This window comes from Myodes glareolus, chromosome 2, assembly GCF_982192425.1.
Source record: "Myodes glareolus chromosome 2, mMyoGla1.1, whole genome shotgun sequence".
Classification (NCBI taxonomy): domain Eukaryota; kingdom Metazoa; phylum Chordata; class Mammalia; order Rodentia; family Cricetidae; genus Myodes; species Myodes glareolus.
Genome location: NC_142027.1, coordinates 97840305 through 97863173, shown reverse-complemented (window position 1 = coordinate 97863173; position 22869 = coordinate 97840305). Strand labels below are relative to the sequence as shown.

At 48.4% G+C, this 22869-nt stretch overlaps 2 protein-coding genes across 4 annotated transcripts in view; one reads left to right on the top strand and one right to left on the bottom strand.

Moving 5' to 3' along the window:
• The window catches only part of Txnrd2 (thioredoxin reductase 2), a 53781-nt gene extending 50600 nt beyond the window's left edge, over positions 1 to 3181 (bottom strand). Inside the window, exon 1 of one of the 2 annotated variants that reach the window (XM_048452305.3) lies at positions 3043 to 3181. In XM_048452305.3, the coding sequence (XP_048308262.2) occupies positions 3043 to 3145 (103 nt within the window). In that variant the 5' untranslated portion in view covers positions 3146 to 3181. Of the gene's footprint in view, positions 1 to 675; positions 771 to 3042 lie in introns of those variants that run through there. The other variant, XM_048452306.3, reaches the window with a different exon arrangement.
• Positions 3100 to 22522, top strand: Comt (catechol-O-methyltransferase). Of its 2 annotated transcripts, none has more exons than XM_048452309.3 (5): positions 3100 to 3235; positions 17715 to 17979; positions 18330 to 18523; positions 18808 to 18939; positions 21623 to 22522. In XM_048452309.3, exons 2-5 carry the CDS (start codon positions 17715 to 17717, stop codon positions 21812 to 21814), a joined length of 783 nt encoding a protein of 260 aa, XP_048308266.1. In that variant the 5' UTR covers positions 3100 to 3235; the 3' UTR covers positions 21815 to 22522. The 2 variants fall into 2 exon arrangements, with proteins under 2 accessions (XP_048308266.1, XP_048308265.2); XM_048452308.3 differs by lacking the exon at positions 3100 to 3235 and adding an exon at positions 8326 to 8438.
• Positions 22523 to 22869: the final 347 nt, after the last annotated feature.

The following is a 22869-nucleotide window of genomic DNA, read 5'->3' as shown; positions in this document are numbered from 1 at the left end:
CCTGACTCCCAAAAGGCGTCTCAGAACCTAAGACTTCACCCAGTGTCCTGAGCCAGACAGAACAAAAACATTCTCATTCGGTCTACAGGCCTTTCAGTGGTAAATGTGACTCTGCATTACAGCAACCAAGAATATCTATGTAGCCCCTCTCATACAGAAGTCAAGGGCCCATGCAGTCAAGAGTCTCAGTGTCGCCCTCTGACCTCCATATATGTGCCAGGAGCATGTGTGCACCCACACCCATGAACACACTAAATAAACACATAAATCAAATGCAAAAATAATAGTTTTAAGAGGCCACACCTGTCTTTGTATCTTTGTAAGTAAACAAGGCTGCAGAGAACCCTGGGGTTCCCATACTCTTCAAGGTCACTTTCCTGTACCCCACTATAGGAACACACAGCTGAAGGTATAAGGTGACCCACGGTTTGCAGCCCCACAACTGAATCTACCCCAGGCTCACGTTCTGAAAAAGCCTGGACGGTTACAAGTTATTTGATGGCTTTGATGCGATCCTAGAGAAAAAAAGGAGGTTATGTGGTAGGAGGCAAGTTGCCACTCAGTCCTAGAGAGGACCAGCATGACAGGTAGGGCCAATTTGTCTCCTCTCTTGCTTTTGGGTGACAGAGGTGGGGGGGGGGAATCCTATATCTTGACCCTGGAAAAGGCACCTACCTTCCATTGCTGACACCTGTCCTTCCTGTTGCCAGAGCAGGGCTTCTATTGGGTCACCCTTCCGTGAGGCCCTACACTGTGCCCTCTGCCTGTTTGCTATCAAGCGACTAGTAACGCTGGCTTATCATGGACCATTTGCTTTCCCACTGTGCACACCCAGGAGCCTCCCCTCTGATAAACACTTGGAAGAAGCCCACAGTGGAAGCTTATGAGGGTCAATACTGGGAAGGGTATGCAAAGCCTGCTGGGGGCAGGGGATGCTGTTCTACAGAGGACAGCCGAGGCAGCAGATGTCACAGGACACCGCACCTAGGTGATGGCTTCCTGGAGACAACCCTCATATGCCGGCCTTCACTCACTGTGGTTAGGCCACTCCCTCTGCTCAAGCCTCATCCCCAGAGCATGTCTTTGCTTCCTCTATGCCTCCTAACCCACAGAGTTCTGGAACAGTGAGCAGAAAGCAGGGATCTAATGGACATGACAAGGTCCAAATGAAGAGCTCATTGCTCTGATAAAGCAACAAGGTTCCCTTAGATGGGCTGGCCACCCAGAGGAGTCACTTCCAGTGGGGAGTCCTGTACAGCTGTTCAGAGGATGCCAACAGTCTTGTCTGAGTGACGTACCACACCCTCACCCCTAGCTGGAAAATATGGGTGTATTCCTGCTTCTAAAGAACAGACTCAAGGCTGGAGGGGACTCAAAAGTGGTGTGTGGAGTCATGTGGCGAATGGCCTCTTCCCTAGACCCTCTAGGATCCTCACCCCAGCAAAGCTCTGAAGTCTAGGATCGTCAGGGCAGTGGTACCTCCTGCCCACCCGAAGACAAATTCCAGACCATAGGGGACTCCCAGGCTTGTGAGCACAATGAAGCTCATTTACAGATTTTAAAACATTTTTCTTTAGATTTTAGTTATTTTTATTTTATGTGTATGAGTGTGTGTTTGCATGTATGTCTGTGTGTCAGAGGCCAGACAAAGGCACTGGATCCCTTGGGAATGGACACATGGGTGCTAGGAATTGAACTTGGGTCCTCTGGAAGAACAGTTGGTGCTGAGTCATCTCTTTTATTGTCACTATGCAAAGTGATGGTGCCCATGGCACAGACACACTGATTTTTTTTTTTTACCCCATAAAATCATTGTAAATGTCCCCACCTAATATACGCAGCATAGAGCCAGAGCCCTGGGAATTAGAAAAGCTACTGAAAAAGTAACCTTAAGTCCTTAAGGTCTGTCCCCTAGGTTCCAACCTCACATGGTAGTGACTGCTTTCCAGGACTCTCCCAGGCTAGCCACTGCCTGCCCTCTCCCTGTAGGCCAAGGGCCAACTATTGTCCCTCCCACGCCACTACCTCCCTGAAGAACCCTGGCCTGTCCTTGCTCATGTCTCTCTTCACCCACAGTGGGCAGAACTGAGATCTGTCATTTGAATCAAGGGAGCAGGATTAAGGATGGTCACAATGAGAATGCTTGGTGAAGACCACTCATGGGACTGACCATACCGCTACACATGGGAAATTCTGGAACCTGGTCTGTCCGGAGTAGCATGAACCATGGTGAGGGTACCCACTTCCACCAGGGCTGTTGGAAGTTGATTACTATCCTAATTCAGCACTAACTCTCCCTGGAGCAAAGCAAACAAGCTGTTTCTTCTCCTTTCTAAGGATATACGCAGACCTTAACAAGCACTTGGGGCTTGGTCCCACGGGCTCTCTAGCATCTTCTCATTTATCCCTTGTATGTGCAAGTAAAAAGTACTTGCTAGGTAGGACATGAGGGTGCAGGCCTGTAATCCCGATATTCAGAAGCTGAGGCGGGAAGGAGAGTTCAAGTCCAGCTTGGGCCACATGACCTAAAGTGACTCAAACAAACAAAACAAAACAAACAAAAAAACCAAAACCAACAAAATATAAAACAACAAATCAATAACCGTAACTTGGGAGGAAACCAGAAGGCCAAAGTCTGTGGCAACTAACTAGGCAGTCTGAGGTCAGCTTGGGCTACATGCAGGTGGGTGTAGGGGCAAAATCAAAAATTACAGCGACAACAAAAGAAGACCTGCAACTAGGGAGTTGTGGCCCAATGTGGTACCTGGTGACCACCAGAGCCTTTGACATCCCACTCAGGGCTAAAATTAATCCTGGGGACAGGACCTCAGGCAAGGCAGCTCCAGCATTTTAGTTATTTGAGAAAGGAGCACCCCGGCTAAAAGCAGGTCCCCTCCTGCCCAGTACAGTGGTCTTCTGATACCCAGTTCTGCGTGGGCACGCCCACGCGGACACATTGCAGCAGAGCCCCGCCACCGCGACCCCATGTGGACACTCGCACAGACTCCCACTCCGCGTGCACCGCCCACGACCCCACCCTACCTCCCGCTGCATTCGCCGCGCCCCGTGTCCCGCGTGTCCAGGCCCCTGTCCGCGACCGGAAGCGCCCGACCGGCCCGCGGAGGGCCACCACCATAGCCGCCATGGTCTGGGGACCTCAGGCGGCCGGGGCTGCCCTTGGCGCTGCCTGAGCCGTTCACGCCTCCCGGTCAGACTCGTGCGCGGCCTTGGCGAGGTGAGTACTGCGGCCGGGGCGCCTGCACCTCGCGGAGCTCAGACCCGGGGATCGGATTCTGCACCCGCCGAACTGAGACTGGCCGAAGGGCGCTGACCTTGGGCGATATAGTTCTGGATATTGGGTTCTGAGACCTGGGTCCTGGGTCTAACCTAGGGGAACGTGGGCCGAGGCTGGCAATGTGGGCTCTTGGGAAAGGGTCTTATCCTGGCTGGGGGTCGCTGAAGCGAGGCGGGTCTCCACACTTCTCGCGGGGAGCTTAAGATCAGTGCTGGGGTGGGAGATATGCCGGGTGGGCCTATCCCTGGAGTTGGGCTTCACTTGGACAGGATATGGCACATCCAGGGCCTGGCCCATCATGAGCCGGGCTCACTTAGTTCTTGGATCGGGATCAGAACCTTAGGGTCAGAGGTACCGGGCCCGGGGGTGGGGGGTGGGGGGGGTGGGGTGGTCAGTGTAGTTGGAAGCTGTTGAGCGAACTCCACAGGTGTTCTTTGAGAGGCCTTGGGATGCCTCTGGGTCTCTCTTTGCAAGAGAATAGGCTCCTCTTAAAGCCGAGGAGCACTAGGGCAGGCTTTGGGGCAATGTGAGACAAAGAGGAAATCTTCCAGCTGGGGAGTTTGGGGTCCTTGATGGCCCTCCAAGCCTTAGGAGTACAGTGGGAGCTGTCACGAGTTAATTGTAGCCTCTTTTAGGAACTTGTGGTGGGGTAGGGCCTTGTCACAGAGACATTCATGGAGGTGCAGATTTTTACCTAGGAACTGCTAACGGGAACTACCAGCTGAGTCATCCCCATTTGGGCAGAGGTGACCCCAAGTGGATGTGGTTCCCCAAAGGGAACAAGGGGGTGCAGAATTCAACAAAGGGAGCGATTACAAAAATGGGAAGGGAAGGAAAGTGTGCTCTACGCAAGCCCCTCATGGTTTTGCTGCTGGGTTTGTGGGACTTAATTCCCATTCTCCCACAGAAACTGAGGCTAGGGGCTCTGGCTTTAGCTGTGGGAAATTAGGTCAACCATCTTGAGTTTAATCACGCAGATACTCTGGGGTCTAAAGTTGCTCCGGGGCTGCAGTCTTGAGCTCTCAGACATGGTTAACGTTTAAGTCTTTGGCCAAATATGACTATGCCTTGTTCAAGGGGAGGACACTTTCCCAGGGAAGAGAGACATCCTTCCTACTGAACAGAAGTCCGTTTTCTAGTCAGGAGGTGCATGCCTTTAATCCCAGCACTCTGGAGGCAGAGGCTTCAAGGCCAGCCTGGTCTACAGAGTAAGTTCCCGGACAATCAGGACTGTAGGACTGTTTCACAGAGAAACCGTATCTCAAAAAACAAACAAAAAGTCCATTTTCCTTTCCAGGACCTTTTGCCTCGTAAGGACTAATTGTACTAGGACAAAGACATTTGCTAACTGGCAGGAGCAAGGGTTTTGTGAGGTTTTTGCTACAAATTAGCTTTTGAGTTCAGTGGACATGTGTTGAACACGTTTCTAGATGCCAGGTGCCAGGTATCGTTGAAAGGATAGTTGAGGAGCAGTCAGGAGGGTTTTCCAGGCACCCTCTGAGTGTATGAGGTGAAGTTTTATTGACCACAGGCTTCAGGCATGACCATTTCCCGGAGCAGTGTGTGAACCCAGTAGAGGACTTTCCACATGGCCCATGTACTGGTGGCTCCAGGCAGAGGCTTGTCCACAGAGTATTTGGTGTGTTGTCGACTCTAAAGTTTCTAGAAGGGTGTCGTCAGGCTTCAAGCTTGTAGGTCCTGGTGGGACAGGGTAGCTGCATCAAGCCTGGATCCCACCAAGGACCCACACTGTCAGACTTTTGCACCAAATGACAAGAAATCGGGAAGGAAAAAAGTTGAGAACAGTTTGGAGAGTTGTAGCCAGATATTAAAGCCCGATGTCATATGTGGATGTATTTATTCCCAGTTTTAAGGATTAGGCAGAGTGTGGTGCTACACACCTGTGATCCCAGCACTCAGGAGGCAGAAATAGGAGGGCCATCATGAATTTGATTCCTTCTTGTGCTACTTAGTGATTTCTAGGCTAGCTTGGCTTACAGAATGGAACCTTGTCATTGAAAAAAGGGTGCCATTTTCTTTTTGCACATGAAGCTGTAAGTGGTCTTGTAAGGTACACTCTTATTCCTTTTTCCTTGTTTTTATTTTATTTTTAAATCAATCTTATTTTACATACCAATCCTAGTTCCCTCTCCTTCCCCTCCTCCCACTCCACCCACCTTCCCCACCCCACTCTCTATTCACTCCTCTGAGAGGGCCAGGCCTCCCATGGGAAGTCAACAGAGTCTGTCACATTACTTGAATATATTTTTAATTAATTGAGAGGGTGCTCACACAGTGAAACTCGAAGTTGCAAACATTCTGGCTCAAAGTAAGTTTGTTTTTATTGCTGGCTTCTCTTTTTTAAGCTGGCCTAAAACTTGCAACAGGACTCCTGCATTGGCTTCTCCTCTGTTGGATGACATTTGTGAGCCACCACACCTGGCTTTGTGTGTGTGTGTGTGTGTGTGTGTGTGTGTGTGTGTGTGTATGGACAAGCACATGCTATGTGTGGTGAACATGTAGGGGTAGAGGACAACCGCGATGTCTTTTCCCACCTGCTTTGTTTGGGGCAATGTCTTTTCTCATTTGCTGTTACTTATGCCATCCTAACTGGCCCACCAGCTTCTGAGGGTCTCTCTCTCTCATCTCACAGCACCGTGATTGTTATGGTTTAAGTAACACACTGCAGGTCCCCCGAGTGGCTGCAGCGGGCAGCGGGTCCCGAGACCATGGCAGGCCTGAAGGCAGTCACTCCCAGGCAGGGAGCCGCGTGGCTGCAGGCGAGAGACCTAGACAGGGCAGCTAATCCCATTAGGAGCCGCAGCCACAGTGGGTAAGAGACAGACATATAGGCACACTGTGCTGAGTGAGGTTGGATATTTATTTAGTGGGTTATGGAAGGGAACTGGGAGAAGGAGAGAAGAGCAGAAAGAGAGGCAGAGAGAGAGAGAGAGAAGACACAGAAAGGAAAAAGAAGAGCAGGAAGGAAGGAAGATCTGCCTGCCTAGGAGGACAAGGGTAGGGGTGGCTGGACAGGGCTTGTCTTTTAAAGGGACAAGACAGGTATTAACAGTGATTACAGAATGTATTGCCATGTTTGACGATAAGTGGTTCTAGGGATTGGAAACTGAGTGGTCTTCTTGCCCTGGTTGTTTTAATACCATTCACAATGTCTTTAGGAAAACACTATTATTTCTGTAGGCAGTTTTGACTTTAAAAGTTATATTGAAGTTTTTTGACTTACAGCCAAGAGGAAAACACAGACTAGATCCCAGGATAAGGAGCTCCTTTTTCCTTTTCCCCTTAAGTTTTCCTGACTTGAGAAGAATGAAGGGTAGGGAGTATGGCCCAGATGGTAGAGCACTTGCCTGGCATGCATGAGGCCCTGGGCTCAGCCCCTAGCATGGTGGGATATGTCTGTAAATCCAGCCCCCCAAAAAGTAAAGCAGGGGGATGGAAATTCAGTACCACCCTCAGCTCCATAGCCGGTCTGAAGCTAGTCTGGGCTGCATGAACTGCCCCCCCCCATCAACAAAGCATGTAAAAAAACAGAATGAAACCCACTTCACAGGCAAATCATAAATCCTCAAAGACAATGAGCAAGATCAGAATCTGAAATCTAGTCATGTGGAATGTGCTTGAATTTACAGCTTTGAGAGGTAGAAGTGGAAGGCTCAGGAATTCACGGCCAGTCTTGGCTACGTAGCACGGCCAAGCCCAACTTGGGGCACCGAGACCCTGTCTTAATAGGAGAGGAAGGAAAGAAGAAAGGGAAGAATCTGATAAACTGCACAGGTGTGTTATGCTTCTTTGTTGAAACACAAAATCACCTCCCTTTCTGATCCAAGATAAAGCAACATTTTGACTTATTGCACAGTACTGGGATTGTGCCCAGGGCTTTGTTGTATGGTAACCCTCTGTACCACCAAGCTACACCACAGCCTAGGATTATTCTTGTTTAAAGAAGAATTCTAAACCAGCCAGTGGTGGTGCACGCCTTTAATCCCAGCACTTGGGAGGCTGTGGCAGGCAGATCTCTGAGTTCAAGGCCCAGCCTGGTCTACAGAGCAAGTTCCTCCAGGACAGCCAGGGCTCTCAAAAAACAAAACAAAAAAAAATCTAGGTTCTGGGAGTGTGGGGGAAATGGATAAGGGATTAAGAGCAAATGCTGCTCTTTTAGAGGACCTGAGTTTGTTTTCTCACATCAGGTGACTCATGACCACCTGTAACTCCAGCTCCAGGAATCAAAACCCTCTTCTCTCTGGCTACATACACAAGCATATAAATAAAAATAAAAAGGAACTGTAGCTGGGGATACTTTTTAAATCTAGTACGTAAGAAGCAGAGGCAGTCAAATCTCTGTGAGTTCAAGGCAGGCCCAGGAACCTCCGGATACTTTGATGACCTCAGTAAGAACAAGGTACACCCAAATTTATGGGCATCACATTGAGGTCTGACAGCAGATTCTGGGATCCTTCTGAGCCTTCAGAGGCTTTTTAAAAGTTTAAAATTCCTTATGGATCTCTGGGACCAATTACTATTCTCATTGCCCTGGTATGAATAAGCTGGGCAATTCTAACAAAATCAGAATGATTTTCTTTTTATGTATTTACTTCCTTATAATTTTGGTTTTTCAAGACAGTTTCTCCATGTAGCACTGGCTGTCCTGGAACTCCCTCTGTAGACCAAGCTGGCCTTGAACTCAGAGATAAACCTCTCTCCAAAGAGCTGTGCTACCATGTCCCTTGGTTTGAAGTGTGGTTGTTTGTTTTAAGGCACAACATGAAATTGTTTTGTTTTGAGACAGTCTCTCCATGTACCTTGCTAACTTGGATCTTGCTGTGAACTCAAGCAGGCTTATGAACTCGCATCAATCCTCCTGCCCTTGCAGAATGTAGGATGACAGAGGCTATCACACCTAGCCAGCAGTTTTTCCAGAGGGCTTTGTAAACATTGGCTCAATAAACTCAAACTTAGTTCCTTAAAGTCCTCTGATGCTCCCTGATTCTGGGTAATCATTCTCCAATGGGACACTCCTGTCAACAATGGCTGCCTGAAGTTTCTACTTGTGTCCTGCTGTGGGAGAATAGAGATCCTAATTGCAGCTATGCAAGTAGCTTTTAACCATGAAAGGAAATACTTGGTAAGTTTTGATATTTGGAGGGATCAGACAATGAGGAAGCGATAACTATTTCAATTTAGTTTAACAAAGTAAAATTTACTGAATAGCTGTGAGTCATGGATTAGCTAAAGAGAAACCAGCTGCTTTTTATAACCAGCAAATAAAAAATAGAGCCCTAGCAAGCAGCAGTGTGGAAACAGCAGTCAAACTTAAGTCTTCTTTTCTTTTTACTTAATCTCATGTCCTTGATTCTTTATTCATTTTTAATTTCTTATTTTGGGGGTTGTTTGGTCATTATGAAGATCAGACTGGCCTTGAACTCACAAAGATCAGCCTACTTCTCCTAAGTGCTGGGATTAACGGCACCACCACTGAGCTGCTCTCCAGCCCTTGTTCCTATGGTTTTATTGTCATATATTGATTTTTGACCTGGACCAGCTGGTTCTTCAGTAACAGGGCCCTGAGGAGGAAGGACCAGGGAATCAAAGATAAATAAGATAGAACAGGTAGGCTTAGGACATTTTCATAAGCTATGTCTTATACCTAGCAAGTTTTTTTAAAAAAGTCCAGCATCTTATATTTGTATTTGTTTTTGCAAATATATCTATTTGCAGGAGGAAAAAAAATGGGGCAGTCATACAACGGGACAGTTAGCAGGACCCTAATCAAGCAATGATGCCCAAGGGAAACACAGAGTATCAGAGACCCAAGCACACAGCAGCTCAAACTAGGTTCTGTTTATCCTTCCATCACTAAGAAAGCCTAGGACTGGCCTGGCTCTCAGCAGATTATATGTGGTATATTGATGACATATAAATTTGTAAATGTGTGTGTGTGTTGCTGGGATTAGGACCCAGGACATTGTTCATGCTACACACATGCTCTAAACTAGACTGTCCCCAACTCATATTTAGACATTATTGATGTAGATCTTATAAACAAACTAGGAAGTAAAGTTACAAGTTTATCTCATACCAGAATCTGTAGCAGATTAGCACAGTACATGGATTCATCATCTCATAATCTCTCGAGGTATTTTTATTGTAATCTGTGTGTGTGCATGTGTGTGTACATGTATGTGTATGCATGTGGCTAGAGGCCAGCCTTAGGTGTTCCTCAGGAACCATCTATCTTGATGTTTGAGACTGGGTCTCCCACTGGCCTGGAGCTCTCCCACTAGGCTAGGCTGACTGCCAGTGAGTCAGAGATTCTGCCGTGTCTGCCTGCCCAGACAGGACTGCAGGCATACGCCACCATGCCTGGCTTTTATATGGATTCTGGGAATTAAACTCAGCTCTCGTGTATGAGAGCAAGCATTTTACTCAGCCATCTGGGGTTTTTTTGTTTTTGTTTTTTTGTTTTTGAGGTAGGGTATTTTTATATAGCCCTGGCTGTCCTGGAACTTGCTATGGAGACCAGGATAACCTTTATCTGCCTGCTTTTGCCTCCCAAGTTCTGAAATTAAAGGTGTGTACCATTATACCCAGCCCTGATACAATGTTTAATGTAGGAGAATATGTTTATTAATTTATTAACTAGACGCAAACTTTATAATTTTGCCAAGATCTATTTACTGGTTGAGATGACATACTTCTTGGAAGACACTTGAAAACCCCCTTTCCTGCTTTCTGAAGGTCTTTAAAATATATTAAATACAGGGAGTTCTGGAGAATAAATGGTCTTCCTATATTTTGCCCAAGCATAATTTAAAATTTCCATATTTATGTTAAGATATAAACCCAGTGTAGGGCTCAGTGGCTAACGTGCTTGCTTCCAAGCCTAATAACTTGAATTTGAGCCGACTCCCAAAAGTTGTCCTCTGAACATGTGAAATGTGTGTGTATGGCTCATGTCTCTGAACATCATTCACATGTTCAGAGGACCTGAGCCAGACACAAACATTTAAAAAAGAAAAAAGAAACATATAAACCCAGTCAGACACAAACCTTTTAATTGTTCAACACATCTAAAAACATGTAGTTCAAAGCTAGAGTGTTTGCTCTGCCCGGCAGAGAGCTGTGTATTTGGACCCAGCATGGAGAGAGAAAGGGGAGGGATAGGTGTCCTACACCTGTGACTTCAGCACTTAGGAGGTAGAGACAGGAAGATCAAAAGTCATGATCAGCTACTAGAAAGTTCAAGAACAGCCTAGGCTACAGGAGGGCCTGTCTCAAGAAGGAAAGAAAGCCAAGGGAGATGGCTTGGTGGATATTGTGCCTATCACACAATGTGAGGACCTGAGTGCAGACCCCATGTAAACATGGGCAAAATGACCAGACTGGCGCACGCCTTTAATCCCAGAACTCGGAAGGCAGAGGCAAGTGGATCTCTGAGTTTGAGGCCAGCCTGGTCTACACAGAGAGTTCCAAGACAGCCAGAACTGCATAGAGAGACCCTGTCTCAAATAAAAAATGAAACAAAAAATAACAACAAAAATGGACCAAATGGTGTGCACCAGCATCTCCAGTGATGGGGTGGGGATGGGCTGTTCTCCAGAGCTCACTGGTCAGCTGGCTCAACTGTTTGCAAGCTCCACATTGAGCAAGAGACCCTGCTTTAAAAAAAGGGATTGAGAGCAATATAGGAAACTCTGGCTTGCACACATACAGTGTATACCCCATGCATACATGTAGCACATGTATACTTGTTTGATTTGGTGCTGGGGGCAGAGTCCAGGGTCCCAAACAGGCTATATGTATGGGTTACATGTGAGCTGCATCTCAGTCCTCAAACTTGTTTTTCCTACTTCAACTTCAGGCAGCAGCTTTGGCGAATCCTTGAATCCTTAGAACACCTGCTAGGGTAAGCGGTCAATTTGAGAGACCACCCAGAGCTGAACAGCTGGAGTAGTGACGCCCTGGCTGGTAGCATGGTTAGGGAGTTTGGACTTGAAAGGGAACCTATGAGATGATGCCAGGGTGCCTGAGGGAAGGTCTGAGCAGTAGAGGAAAAGACAAAGGCTGGGACTGGCTCAGTGCCCAGTGTCTGACTGCTAGGGTGTGGAGGGCTCTAGGCTCCATCCTAGTGTCCTCCCTACATGTAACATGAGGGAGCCTGCTTGTTGGGGGTTTTCTGCCCTGTCCAGCCCCCCAGCTGTTTAGTCCCAAAGTAAATAACACAGAGGACTCCGTAAGTTATAATGCTGATTGGCCCATTAGGTCATGCTTCTTACTGGCTAACTCTCACATCTTGTTTAACCCATTTTTCTGATCTATGTTAGCCATGTGGCTCAGTACCTTTTTCAGTGGGGCAGCTCACATCCTGCTGCTTCGGTGATCTGGGCAGGAGTGGGAGGAATCAACTTCCTCCTCCCCAGAATTCTGCTCTCCTTGCATCGTTTCCACTTCCTGTCTGGTTTTCCTGCCTACACCTCCTGCCTGGCCAATCAGCATTTATTTAAAACATGATTGACAGAATACAGACAATTCTCCCACACCACCTACAAGGAAATTGGAGTGGGGGACAGTAGGGGGGGCATCCCAGAGAAGACAGCTGTGGGGAAAGGCGTGAGAGCTTAGCTTTCCCCAGACCATTGGTGCTTCAGGTGATCCTTGATAGTCACAGCAAAGGAAAAGGCGGGCTGGGTGTTGGTTGCATAGTGGTGGGTTTTTTGTGTGTGTTGACAAAGTGGTGATAGCACAGAATTGAGATTGGTATGTCCTGGCCTGCTGAGAAGCTCCCATGGAGGAATTAGAAGAAAACAGTGACAACAGAAAGAACTTACAAGGAGGCAGGAAGACAAGCTTCCAACCTCAAAACCAAGGATTAAGTTGCCACTTGGAACCATGAGCTGAAAACCTTCATCCAGAGAGGAAGGAAGAGCAGGAGCCACCTGGCTTCCAGAGACTGGGATAGGAAGAACGGTCTGTCCTCATCATGGCAATGGCTGTTTGTCTGAAGTCTTGGGCCCAGGGATCTCTCAGGTCTATCGAGCAGGCCAGCTGGAAGTAGGATGTAGCTCCCCAAGATGGTAAGACAAGCCAGCCAGTCTGAGCCCTGGCCCCATAGGAGCAGCACAGCCTATGCAGGACATGGGAGCACACACCTGTAATCCCAGACCTTGAGAAGCATAGGCAAAAGGATGAGTTTAAGGTAGCTCGTTGGAGGCCAGCCTGGTGCATATGAAGCCTGCATAGACGAAAACACAGGAAGGTAGAGCTCTCTGGCTTGAGCAGAGTTGGGAAATGAAAATATGCTGAAAACAGGAAGAATTAGTTCATAGGAACCCACTTGTATTTGTACTTGAGCTTATGAAATTTCTGCTCCTAGGTAGGGTGTCGTTCAGTAATAGAAATTAGGTAGCACTACCCAGCACAGTGAAGGGGGCGCGCGTGGGGGGAGATGGAAAGTCCAGCCAGGCCCTCACAGTTTAGTTGCCAAGGTTGGGAGACACAAGTTTTATCTTCGGTGTTTGCTGTAGCACACAGAATATTTATGTGGCAGCTTTGGGTTTTCTCTGGCAGGCACTGAAGGGGCCTAAGTGTGTCACCTGGAGCCATCTAGGAACTAGATTCAGGTTTCTTTCTAGTCTGTTTGAGCCAAGGTGGAGGTCTAGGCCAGAAAAACTTAAAGGAACTGGCTAGAGTCTATGTAGGGATAAAATCTTTGTTAAGATACTGGTGTGTTGATTCAGTAGGCTGGTCAACATAAACAGCCTTTCTGCTGGTCTCATAGTAAAAGATTAACATCCCTTTCTGGTCTACCCCCTGGTACTTTTGTAAATAACTTTTGGATTAAAATATTAAACTTGGCCATTTGATGGCCACAAAGGGCATTCGTGATATTGTGTAACTTTTCCCAGAACTTTCTCATCATTCCTCACTGTAATTCTGTACCCATTGAACAATTCTCCCTCCCCTTCTCCCCCTCTCCCTCCCCTCCCCCAGTCTCAGTGGCTAATCTGCTTCCAGCCTGTGAGTAGATTCCTGTGGTATTTTCTATTCTGTGTCTGGACGATTTTGCTTGCAGGGCCCATCCGTGCTGCAGCATGAGTTGGGGCCCCCCTTCACCCCAGCAGCACACACTGTACTGTGAAGTTCTTCAGCTTAGAGAACCTTGGGGTTGCTTCCACTAATGGGCTTCTATGAGTCACGCTGCTGGGAACAAGAGTAGACAAGTGTCTGAGGCCCTGCTCTCAGCTCTGTGGCTACACAGCATTGTCACGTGGTGATTCTTTGGATAGCCTCTTGAGGAATCATCAAATTGTTTCCACCGGTGTTCATCTTAGCAGAGTGCAAGGGTTACAATTCTTTCATATTTTAACCAACTTTATTATCTTACTTTAAAACAGGAAAGAAAAACTCAGGCCTGTAATTCCAGCTACGTGGGAGTTTGAGGCAGGAAGATTATAAATTCAAGGCTTGCCAGGGCTAGAGTACATCCAAGGTCAGCCCAGGCAACTTAAAACTTGTCTCAAAGTAACTGGCTGGCAGTGTAGCTCAGTAAAGCCTTGTGCACAATCCCTGGTGTCCCATCCAAGAGAAAAGCCATTTCAGTTGGTGAAATAACTTTGCTATGCATTTCTTCAGTAACTATAACTGATGCTAAGATACTTCACTAAGAGACTTTGTATCATCGTTGTCTACTATCTTTTGAAACAGCAGCTTATGTTTCCCAGGCTATCCTTTAACTCACATGTTTGGATGATCTTGAACTTCTGGCCTGTCTTCACCTCCTGAATGTTGTGCTGCCATGCTAAGCTGGTATGGAGCTGGAACCCAGGGTTTCTGAATGCCAGGCAAACACTCTGCCAACTGAACTGCACCCCACTGCCTCTCGTTTTGCCCCCAGTTTTTAAAACATGTTATGTTAGACACCACAGAGCTGCACCCCAGCCCTAAATCCTCTTACTTTTGGTGTTTTTAAGTTTTGATTTTTATTTACATTGATCTGATTGAGACAGAGTCTAGTATAGCCCAAGCTGGCCTCAAACTCATAACTCCTGAATGCTGGGATTACAGATTTTCATAGTACCCAACTGTTTTAATTACTATAGTTTTGTAGTTACATTTTCCCCCCTCTTTGCATACCATTGGGTGCCCTGGAACTTGCTTTGTAGGCCAGGCTGGCCTCAGACTCAGAGATCTGCCTGCCTCTGCTTTCCGAGTGCTGGGATTAAAAGCATGCACCACCATCACCCAGCTTGTAGTTAGTTTTAAATAGGGAAGTTAAGCCCTTTTCTTTTTCAAGATTATTTTGGGGGGCTGGAGAGATGGCTCAGAGGTTAAGAGCACTGGCTGTTCTTCCAAAGGTCCTGAGTTCAATTCCCAGCAACCACATGGTGGCTCACAACCATCTGTAGTTCGATCTACTCCCCTCTTCTGGCATGCACATAGAACACTATATAAGTAATAAATAAATAATTTTTTTAAAAAGATTATTTTGGCTATTCATGATCCCTAGAGAGTCAATAAATAGCATGGATTTCTCTACCAAAAATAAAATGCCCTTGGGATATCTGGTAAAGGTTATTAAATCAGTAAACTGCTGATCTGATCTGGGTAGTGCTGAGAATCAGCAGCATTCGTGTAGACAGTCTTACCAGCAGCAAGTCTTCCATTCTGTCTCAGCTCCTTACATGTCCCCTCACTTCATGGTCAGTGAAGATCAACTGAATATGCAGCCTGCTGAGGCCACGCCTGACTGGTCTCTGCCCAGACTCCTGAACAGTTCTTCCAGGAGTCTGCACAGTAGGGCTCAGACCTCACAGTAGGTCCACACACTCCAGATGAAAGGAAAAAGCTCTCGATGGAGCTGTGCAGGCAGCCCTGGAGCTACTGCAGTTCTGTTGAAGGCACAGTCTGTGCTGGCTGCAGTGTAGCCCACCCGCCTCTGTATGTTGGGATTACAGGTGTGCACTGCCACAAATGGCTTCCTCACTTGCAAATTGGTTGGTTTCTGCAAAAGCCCTAGAAAGTAATTGACTGCTTGAGTTTGGCTGTTGCCTTTCAGTGGTCAGATAAATAAATACAAACCTGTCCCCTTTCCCAGGGCCAGGTGGGCACGGCTACACTGACTCCCCACAGCTGCACACAGCAGAGAGGGCTGTTGAGGAGCAGCAGAGCCCTGCACTCTGGGGATTTCCACAAGGAAAGGGACAGACTTTGGGGGTCGGGGGGCTGTATTACTGTGCTACCTCCCTAGCTGAATTTTAGATGGCTGGATGGAGAGGATGGATGATTGAAGATAGACAGATAGACAAATGACAGAACAAAATAGCTCATTGTCTTAACACCCAAATGCTACTTCTAATAATGATAAAGGATAGCATAAACTAAGACACCCAAACACATGTTAGGAAATCCAAGCCACAAGAAAGGAGTGAAATGAAGCCCGTGTCATGTGCATGAAGCCCATGATCCCAGATTTCAGCCTTCAGGCTGGCTCTGGTACTTATTCCCACTTTGCTGCACCCACTCTTGACCATTTCTGGTAAGCTGCACAGTGGTCACATGAGCCATTGCTCCCCCGGATAATTTCCTGCAGATTTACCTGTGTGCTCTCTAGCTGTCAGTGTGTGATGGTGGGAACTACAGCCTGAGCAAAGTAGCTTTCTCCTGCTTCCCCCAAGATGCAGGTACACATGACAACAGGGTCCCTGGCTTAGGAGCCTTCTAAGATGTCCGTACTCTCTGAGTCTGGAAAGGTGCTGGAACAGTTCTAGGTCAGTTTCTGTCAAAAATAGACAAAAGGTCGAATTGAGTTCCTCAGCATACCATGCAACTTCCATGTCTGCCCAGTTCTACAAAAGTAGATCGTGAGGGCAAGAGCTTGGATGTGAGATCACCTGACTGATGGAAGCCTGTGGGTGGGTATGAGGGTTCCGACCCAGCATGTGGGCGTGCAGAGTCACAAGCATGAGCACCCTGCTTTGTGGAAATAAATGACGTGAGTATGTGTGGGCTGCGAATCCTCAGCTCTTCGCTCTCTCCTGAGACTGTCCTGAAGCAGGATTACACCAAAGACTTGGGCCTACCTCCTAAGACTCTTCCACAAGCCTTCCCAGCCGAGATCAGGGTCTATGTAGTCACCAGTGCCTGCTCTGGAACTATAAATGGCCAGAGTGTTCGGTGGAAGTTTCTCTGGTTTCTCTTTCTTGTGTCTTTCTGTTGAGGGTCTCTGGTATGAGTCACGAGCTTGTGCTGTGAACTTAGTGAACTCTGCTCAGTGTCAGCCATGGGAATCCACTGAGTTTTGTCAATTAGATCCTGGGCTCCTCTCCCCAGCTCTTGCCAGAAGGTGAGTGTATGTGGGTGCATTCACTCACACTCACCTGTGCTGGGGACAGAACTCAGGGCCTTACATGTCAGACAAACGCTGTACTGTGGAGCTCACCCGGCCCTTGACATGCTTTAGAGGATCTGGAGCTGTCCCCTACTTCAATCGATTCCGATATCTCAGTTCCTTGGTCAGTCTTGAGCCAAGTGAATCAGTCAATACAAGGCTGAATGGCAAGAGAAGAGCACACATATTGTATTAATTTTGCACAGCCCTGGAGATTTCTACAAGATGTGGTTCAGAGAAATGGCCAAAACACTGGACATGGTGGTACACACCCCCAGCCCTCAGGAGGATATGAGTTCAAGACCAGTCTGGAGTATATAGCCTGGCTCAAGAAAACAGGCTGATAATGTAGGTTAGTGGTAGAATGCTTGTTTCGCACACACAAGGTTTCACCCACAACCAAAACGAAATATAAAACAAGGAGTCACAGCTTTCCTGCTTCTGAGGCAAAGAAAATTTTGTAGGGAAAAATGGAATGCATAGATCTCGAGTAGGCTGGTGAATTCTAGGGATGCCACTTAGTAATCTATGGGGCTGTAAAGTAAGCTGCAAAATGAGATCATTTATTCAGGTCCCCAGCTCCATTAACAGTCTCTGCTTGATGAGGGCTATTTTTCTGTCTTGGTACTAGAAGATCCCCGCTAAGAAATCTTCACGTTCTGCTGAATGTAGGAACGGACAGGTCATGTGGCCTATCCCGCACCCACTCTTCCTCTTTCAGCCTGAACAGTCAGAATGCCAGTTCAGTGTGAGAGGCACCTCCTCCATCGAGAAAGCACCCAGGCTTGGCACCACACAGGACTCCAGGAGGCACATGTGTGGCCACCAGCAGGCTGCAGTGGGTGGGGTGCAAGTCTCTCCTGGCTCTGACCCAGTGAGTCATGTGGGCGTATGCTCCGAACATTGGCCCTCCTTTATCACAGGGACCAATGGTGTACTGAGTTAAGTACGGGATGGGTGAGGCAGGAAGGGCACAGGCCACATAAATCTGTCTACCCTGTTCCTGCCCTGCAGATGCTATTGGTTGCCATCTCATTGGCTCTCCTGTTGGTGGCTCTTCTGTACCTGCGGCACCTGGGCTGGGGCTTGATAGCTATCTTCTGGTTTGAGTACGTGCAGCAGCCAGTCCTTAACCTGCTCATGGGCGACACAAAGGAGCAGCGCATCCTGCACTACGTGCAGCAGCATGCCAAGCCTGGAGACCCCCAGAGTGCACTGGAGGCCATTGACACCTACAGCTCACAGAAGGAGTGGGGCATGCATGTGGGTAAAGAGAAAGGTATGTGATCCAGCCTGCAGGCGATGGTCTAGAAATGGGAACCCAAAACTGGGAGTGGTGGTCCTGCAGGGGAGCCTGTTAAAGGGAGAGGGCCATGCTCCTGCCTAACCCCCTTAGAAACTATAACACTTACACTTGAAGGAACCATATAGGTGGGCAGTCGGGGCCCCTGTGTGTGCAAAAGCTGAAGGACTCTCCAAGGGTATGTATAGTGGGGCCCTCTGAGCTCAGCAGCAGGTGAGGAGCATGAGAAGAGTGGGACTGCTAATGGTCTGGAGAGGGGTGAGCCCCTGAACTGGAGGGTGAGTTTCCCTTCTGCCTGTATTCATATCTTCCTCACCACCCTCTAGGCCAAATCATGGATGCAGTGGTTCGGGAGTACAAGCCCTCACTGGTGTTGGAGCTAGGAGCTTACTGTGGCTACTCAGCCATGCGGATAGCCCGCCTGCTGCCACCTGGAGGCAGGCTTCTCACCATGGAGATGAACCCTGACCATGCCGCCATCACCCAGCAAATGCTGAATTTTGCAGGCCTGCAGGACAAAGTATGACCCTATAACCGGTGTGGCAGCTGTGGCTGGGAGAGCTGAGCAGGGGGAGAGGGTGAGGTGCTTGGTTCAATCACTAAGCACCTGCCATGTCAAGGAAGGAACCCCAGCAGGTTAGGGACATGTTCCTACAGAGCCAGAAACTCCCAGGGCTGCCCCAGGGGAGACTACACCAAGGAGACTCCTTTCCAGAGCCCCAGAGAAATTGATGTATATACACATGGGGTCCAGGCAGGCTCCTGCATATCCCTGTAGGCAGCACTGACTGAGCACTGTTCCAGGTCACCATCCTCCTTGGGGCATCCCAGAACCTCATCCCGCAGCTGAAGACGAAATACGATGTGGACACATTTGACATGGTCTTTCTTGACCACTGGAAAGAACGCTACCTGCCAGACACACATCTCCTGGAGGTGAGCTGAGCTGCCCCTGCTTGGCAAAATGGCTTCTGTGCTGTGGGGTAACTAGTCCTTGGCCTCTCTGAAGAGGCCTGCTGGGGGTGGCCTCCCTAGGGCATAGATGGGCCCAGGGACAGTCTTCCCAAACTGTCAGTACACTGCAATGACCTTGTGGCAGATAGAGGTGGAAAGAAAGGAGGACCAGGTAAGGGATTCCCTGCCCTGCAAGCAGGGTTCTGCTAGGGAGTGAGATGGGTACCAGAGAATAGAACACCTGGGCCTGAAAGACACAGGGCTGAGTACCCAAGGGAGCATGGGTCTGACTGGGAGTCAGCTGGGCTGGCCAGAGATAGCAAGCATGTCCTAGATCTTCCTGAAGCTTCTGCTATACAATTCCACTCTCCCTAGCCCCTTCCAATCCTCAGCACTGCTGCTTAGCCAGCTTCACCTAGCAAAGACCCCCAGTGATGACTTGAGGAGCCATCCCCACTCCCGAGTGACTAGAGCTCAAGGCTCTGTGACTTTTTCTTCACAGCCTTCCACAGCCAAGAGGGGGTTGTCCATGTGGTGTTGCCCGTCCACAGCTGTCTCGAGTTGTACACCCTGTCATGTACAGTGGAGTCTAGAATGTGAGGCTTGGGCATAGTTCGGAGACTGCAAGGGCACAGAGGAAAAGTCTGGCATGAGCTGTGGGGTAGGGATGATGAGTCCTGGCATCTAAAAGGACTTTGGTTGCCCTTGTGGAGGCATGGAAGGGGAAATAGGAAGCTATTTCAGAGGTCCTTCAAACTGTTTTGCAAGTGCTGAGCACTACGGTAGGAGATAGGGATATAGCAGGACCAGGAAATTGTACCAGAGAATCTGTTTCTAACAAGAGGGCAGGCAGTCGGGATAGAAAGGAGACCAGCAGGCCAGGCCAACCATGGGAAGCTGGTTTGGACAGGGGCCCACCCTGGCAGACACTGCAAACATGAGGTTACAGACAACAGGCAGCTGAGCGAGCCGTCAGGCCCCATCTGACAGGAGAGCCAGGCCACAGTGCAGGGAGTGGATCCCTGCAGCTTTCTGTGTGTGATAATACAGGGCCTGCTTTTAGAAAAGCTAATACTGCTGTTCAGCAACTAAGAAACCAATGTTTCTTCATACTGCTGCTCAAAGCGGGCAGTTAGCTCCAGAAGAGAGGCGTGCACTGGGAGTGGCTGCGCTTTTCCTTCTTCAGTGTATGGTTGTAGAGAACTGAGCCCAGAGGACAAACCTTTAAGAATGGTGATCATAACACCAGGCTTAGTGGTGCACACATATAATCCCCTCCTGAAAGCAGGAGGATCATGTTTGCAGCCAGCCTAGGTTACGTGATGGAACCCTTTTCTCAAACATCTTATCTATAGTCTTCTGCACTCCAGTCTCCTCAGCGTAGGAGCAATTCCCCAGGTGGCCCGAGGTATCTCTCAGGAGGCCCTTGGTACTTGAATACAGACAGGACAGCCTTTGCCCTGACAGGGCATGTTTCCAGAAGTGCCTGTATTCCTTCCTATCATTATGGAATCAGGAAGTTTTTGTCTTGACGTCATTAGTCTTACTGACAGTCAACATGTGACTCTCGATGTTTCAGTCCCTGGCTGAGCCTGGAAAACTCCCTACTCAGCTTGTTTCTAACTGCAGGGCCCCATTCTGGACTGGGTAGATGCCTTCCTCCAGAGCAGCTCTACACCGAGGTCTTTCCAGCCAGTGCTGACTTGACATTCTGTTTTCTGCTTTCTAAGCAAGAATGTGTTGATTCATAGTAAAACTCACTCACATTGTAGCGCACAAGACCATCCCTGAATTTACCGACTGGCCTGCGGGTCCCTCAGCTCTCTCACAGCCACAGGCTGGAGATGTCCACCCCCACAAGCACTGGGACCAGCCGGAGCCCTGGACGACAGTTAGAGCACAGGCTGCCTTGCATTAGGATGGTGGAGAGACTTTTCTTTTGTGTGTGTGGTGCTGGGAGCAGAACCTTGGGTCACGCAGGCTAGACAGTGCTCTTCTCACTGAGCTACACTTCAGCCCTGACTCTTTACTGGATTTTACTTTCCATTTTTGGTTGCGTTGTCTGTATGTGTTTGAAGACAAATGTCTTATTGCCCAGGCTTGCCTGGAACTTTTAATCCTCTTGCCTCAGCCTCCTGAATGCTGAGGTTACAGATGTGGGCCACAGACAGGACTGATTTAACTTTTGTTTCATGAGTATGTTAAAAACAAACCTCTTAGCTTCTGGGCAACCTTCAAATAAGACATCCAGATGTTCCATTTCCTGCTCCTCACCCCCATCCCCAACACATACAAGGTACTTCCTTGTCAGGTATTTCCAGTTACTTATACGCTGTCAGCAGACATGCTTGCCAGAGTGGATAGACAAGCACCCTCCGTGTGAGGTTTCTCTGGGCACCTAGTGTCTTCCCTGGTCCAAGTGGAAAGTCCAGAACAGATCTTAAAGGTTAGGGTTGTTGGGAAGACCCCGTTATTTTTGGCACAGAGTGTATGGTCCCACCATCTCTCCTCTCAGCCAGCCTACAAACTGGTGTTGCCCACATGCTGGGGATGGATACAGGGGAGAATGGCTAGTAGTTGGCAGTGACTCCATGGGGCAGCAGCTGCCTCTGGATTGCAATGGGTTTGCCAAGCATTCATGACCCCGTCTGTCTGTCCCCTGCAGGAACATGGCCTGTTGCGCAAGGGGACGGTGCTTCTAGCTGACAATGTCATTGTCCCAGGAGCCCCCGACTTCCTGGAATATGTGAGGGGGAACAACAAATTCGAATGCACACACTACAGCTCATTCCTGGAGTACATGAAAGTGGTAGACGGCCTGGAAAAGGCAATCTACCAGGGTCCAAGCAGCTCATGAAGCACTGACCACTTAGCCTGCCCTGAGATCCCCTTCCAGCTTCCTTCTGCTAGATGACATTCACTCATGCTGACCCCTCTATGCTTCTGGAGCCTGTCCTCAGCTGCTGTCGAGGACACTCGAAAGGTATGAGCTCGCTGTCTAAAACCACTACAGGAAATCGGGAAAGCACCTGTGGAGAAAAGGCTGAATGGAGGCTCACAGTACCTGCCCAGCATGTAAGAGGCCTCAAGTTTAATCCTAAATGCCAGAAAATATGGGATTAAAAAAAAAAAAGTCAAAGCAGGTGTAATCCTGCTGGTTCACCTATGAGATTCTCATAGGGTTTCAGGGCCAGATGCATAGGCACCGCCATCACCAATTAGGCCAAGCAAGAAGTCAGGAAATTGGAAATATCCAGATGCTGTCTGGCTGTCACCAAATGGCAGCAATGCCTATGACTGCACTGTTACCAGCAACCCATACCACAGTCCATCTTAAGAATGAGTCATAAACTTTCCAGGTGTACTGGTGCATGTCTTTAATCCCAGCACCCAGGAGGCAAGGCAGGCAGATCTCTGAGTTCAAGGCCAGCCTGGTCTACACACCAGTGAGTTCTAAGACGGCCAAGGCAAAAGAAAAAAAAAAACAAGTTATAACCTGCTTTTTAGTTATTCTGTGATCTTTTATCATAAAAGAAATTAAAGCTCTGAATATTTGGATACAAAAGATCCACTGACAGTTATTCTTCTCAACTACTATACTGCTCTCTTACCTGATGCACATGGCACACATCTTTGCCCCATCTTTGGCTAGCAGACACTGGGGACAGGAAGCTGTGTGGCCATGCTGTCCCTGCTGCTCTCAACCCACGTGTGGCACTCAGTCTCTCCAGTCCTGCTTTCTGGTTTACAGAAGAGGAGGTGGGCTCAGACCACAGGACATGTCTGCTAGGTACCCAGCTGCTGAGAAACCCACAGCTACAGTTGCCTTAGCCCTCACCTACTCTTCCAAGAGGTTCCTCAATACCTCAGAAGGGGCCTGTTTCCAGGATCTGACACAAAGATCAACCCCAC

Excerpts from the sequence above, each read along its gene's own strand:
- Comt (XM_048452308.3), top strand. The coding sequence starts at position 8,403 with ATGCAAGTAGCTTTTAACCATGAAAGGAAATACTTG. Across the intron at positions 18,524-18,807 it reads TTGCAGGCCTGCAGGACAAA|GTCACCATCCTCCTTGGGGC; the intron begins GTATGACCCTAT and ends GCACTGTTCCAG. Across the intron at positions 18,940-21,622 it reads CAGACACACATCTCCTGGAG|GAACATGGCCTGTTGCGCAA; the intron begins GTGAGCTGAGCT and ends TGTCCCCTGCAG.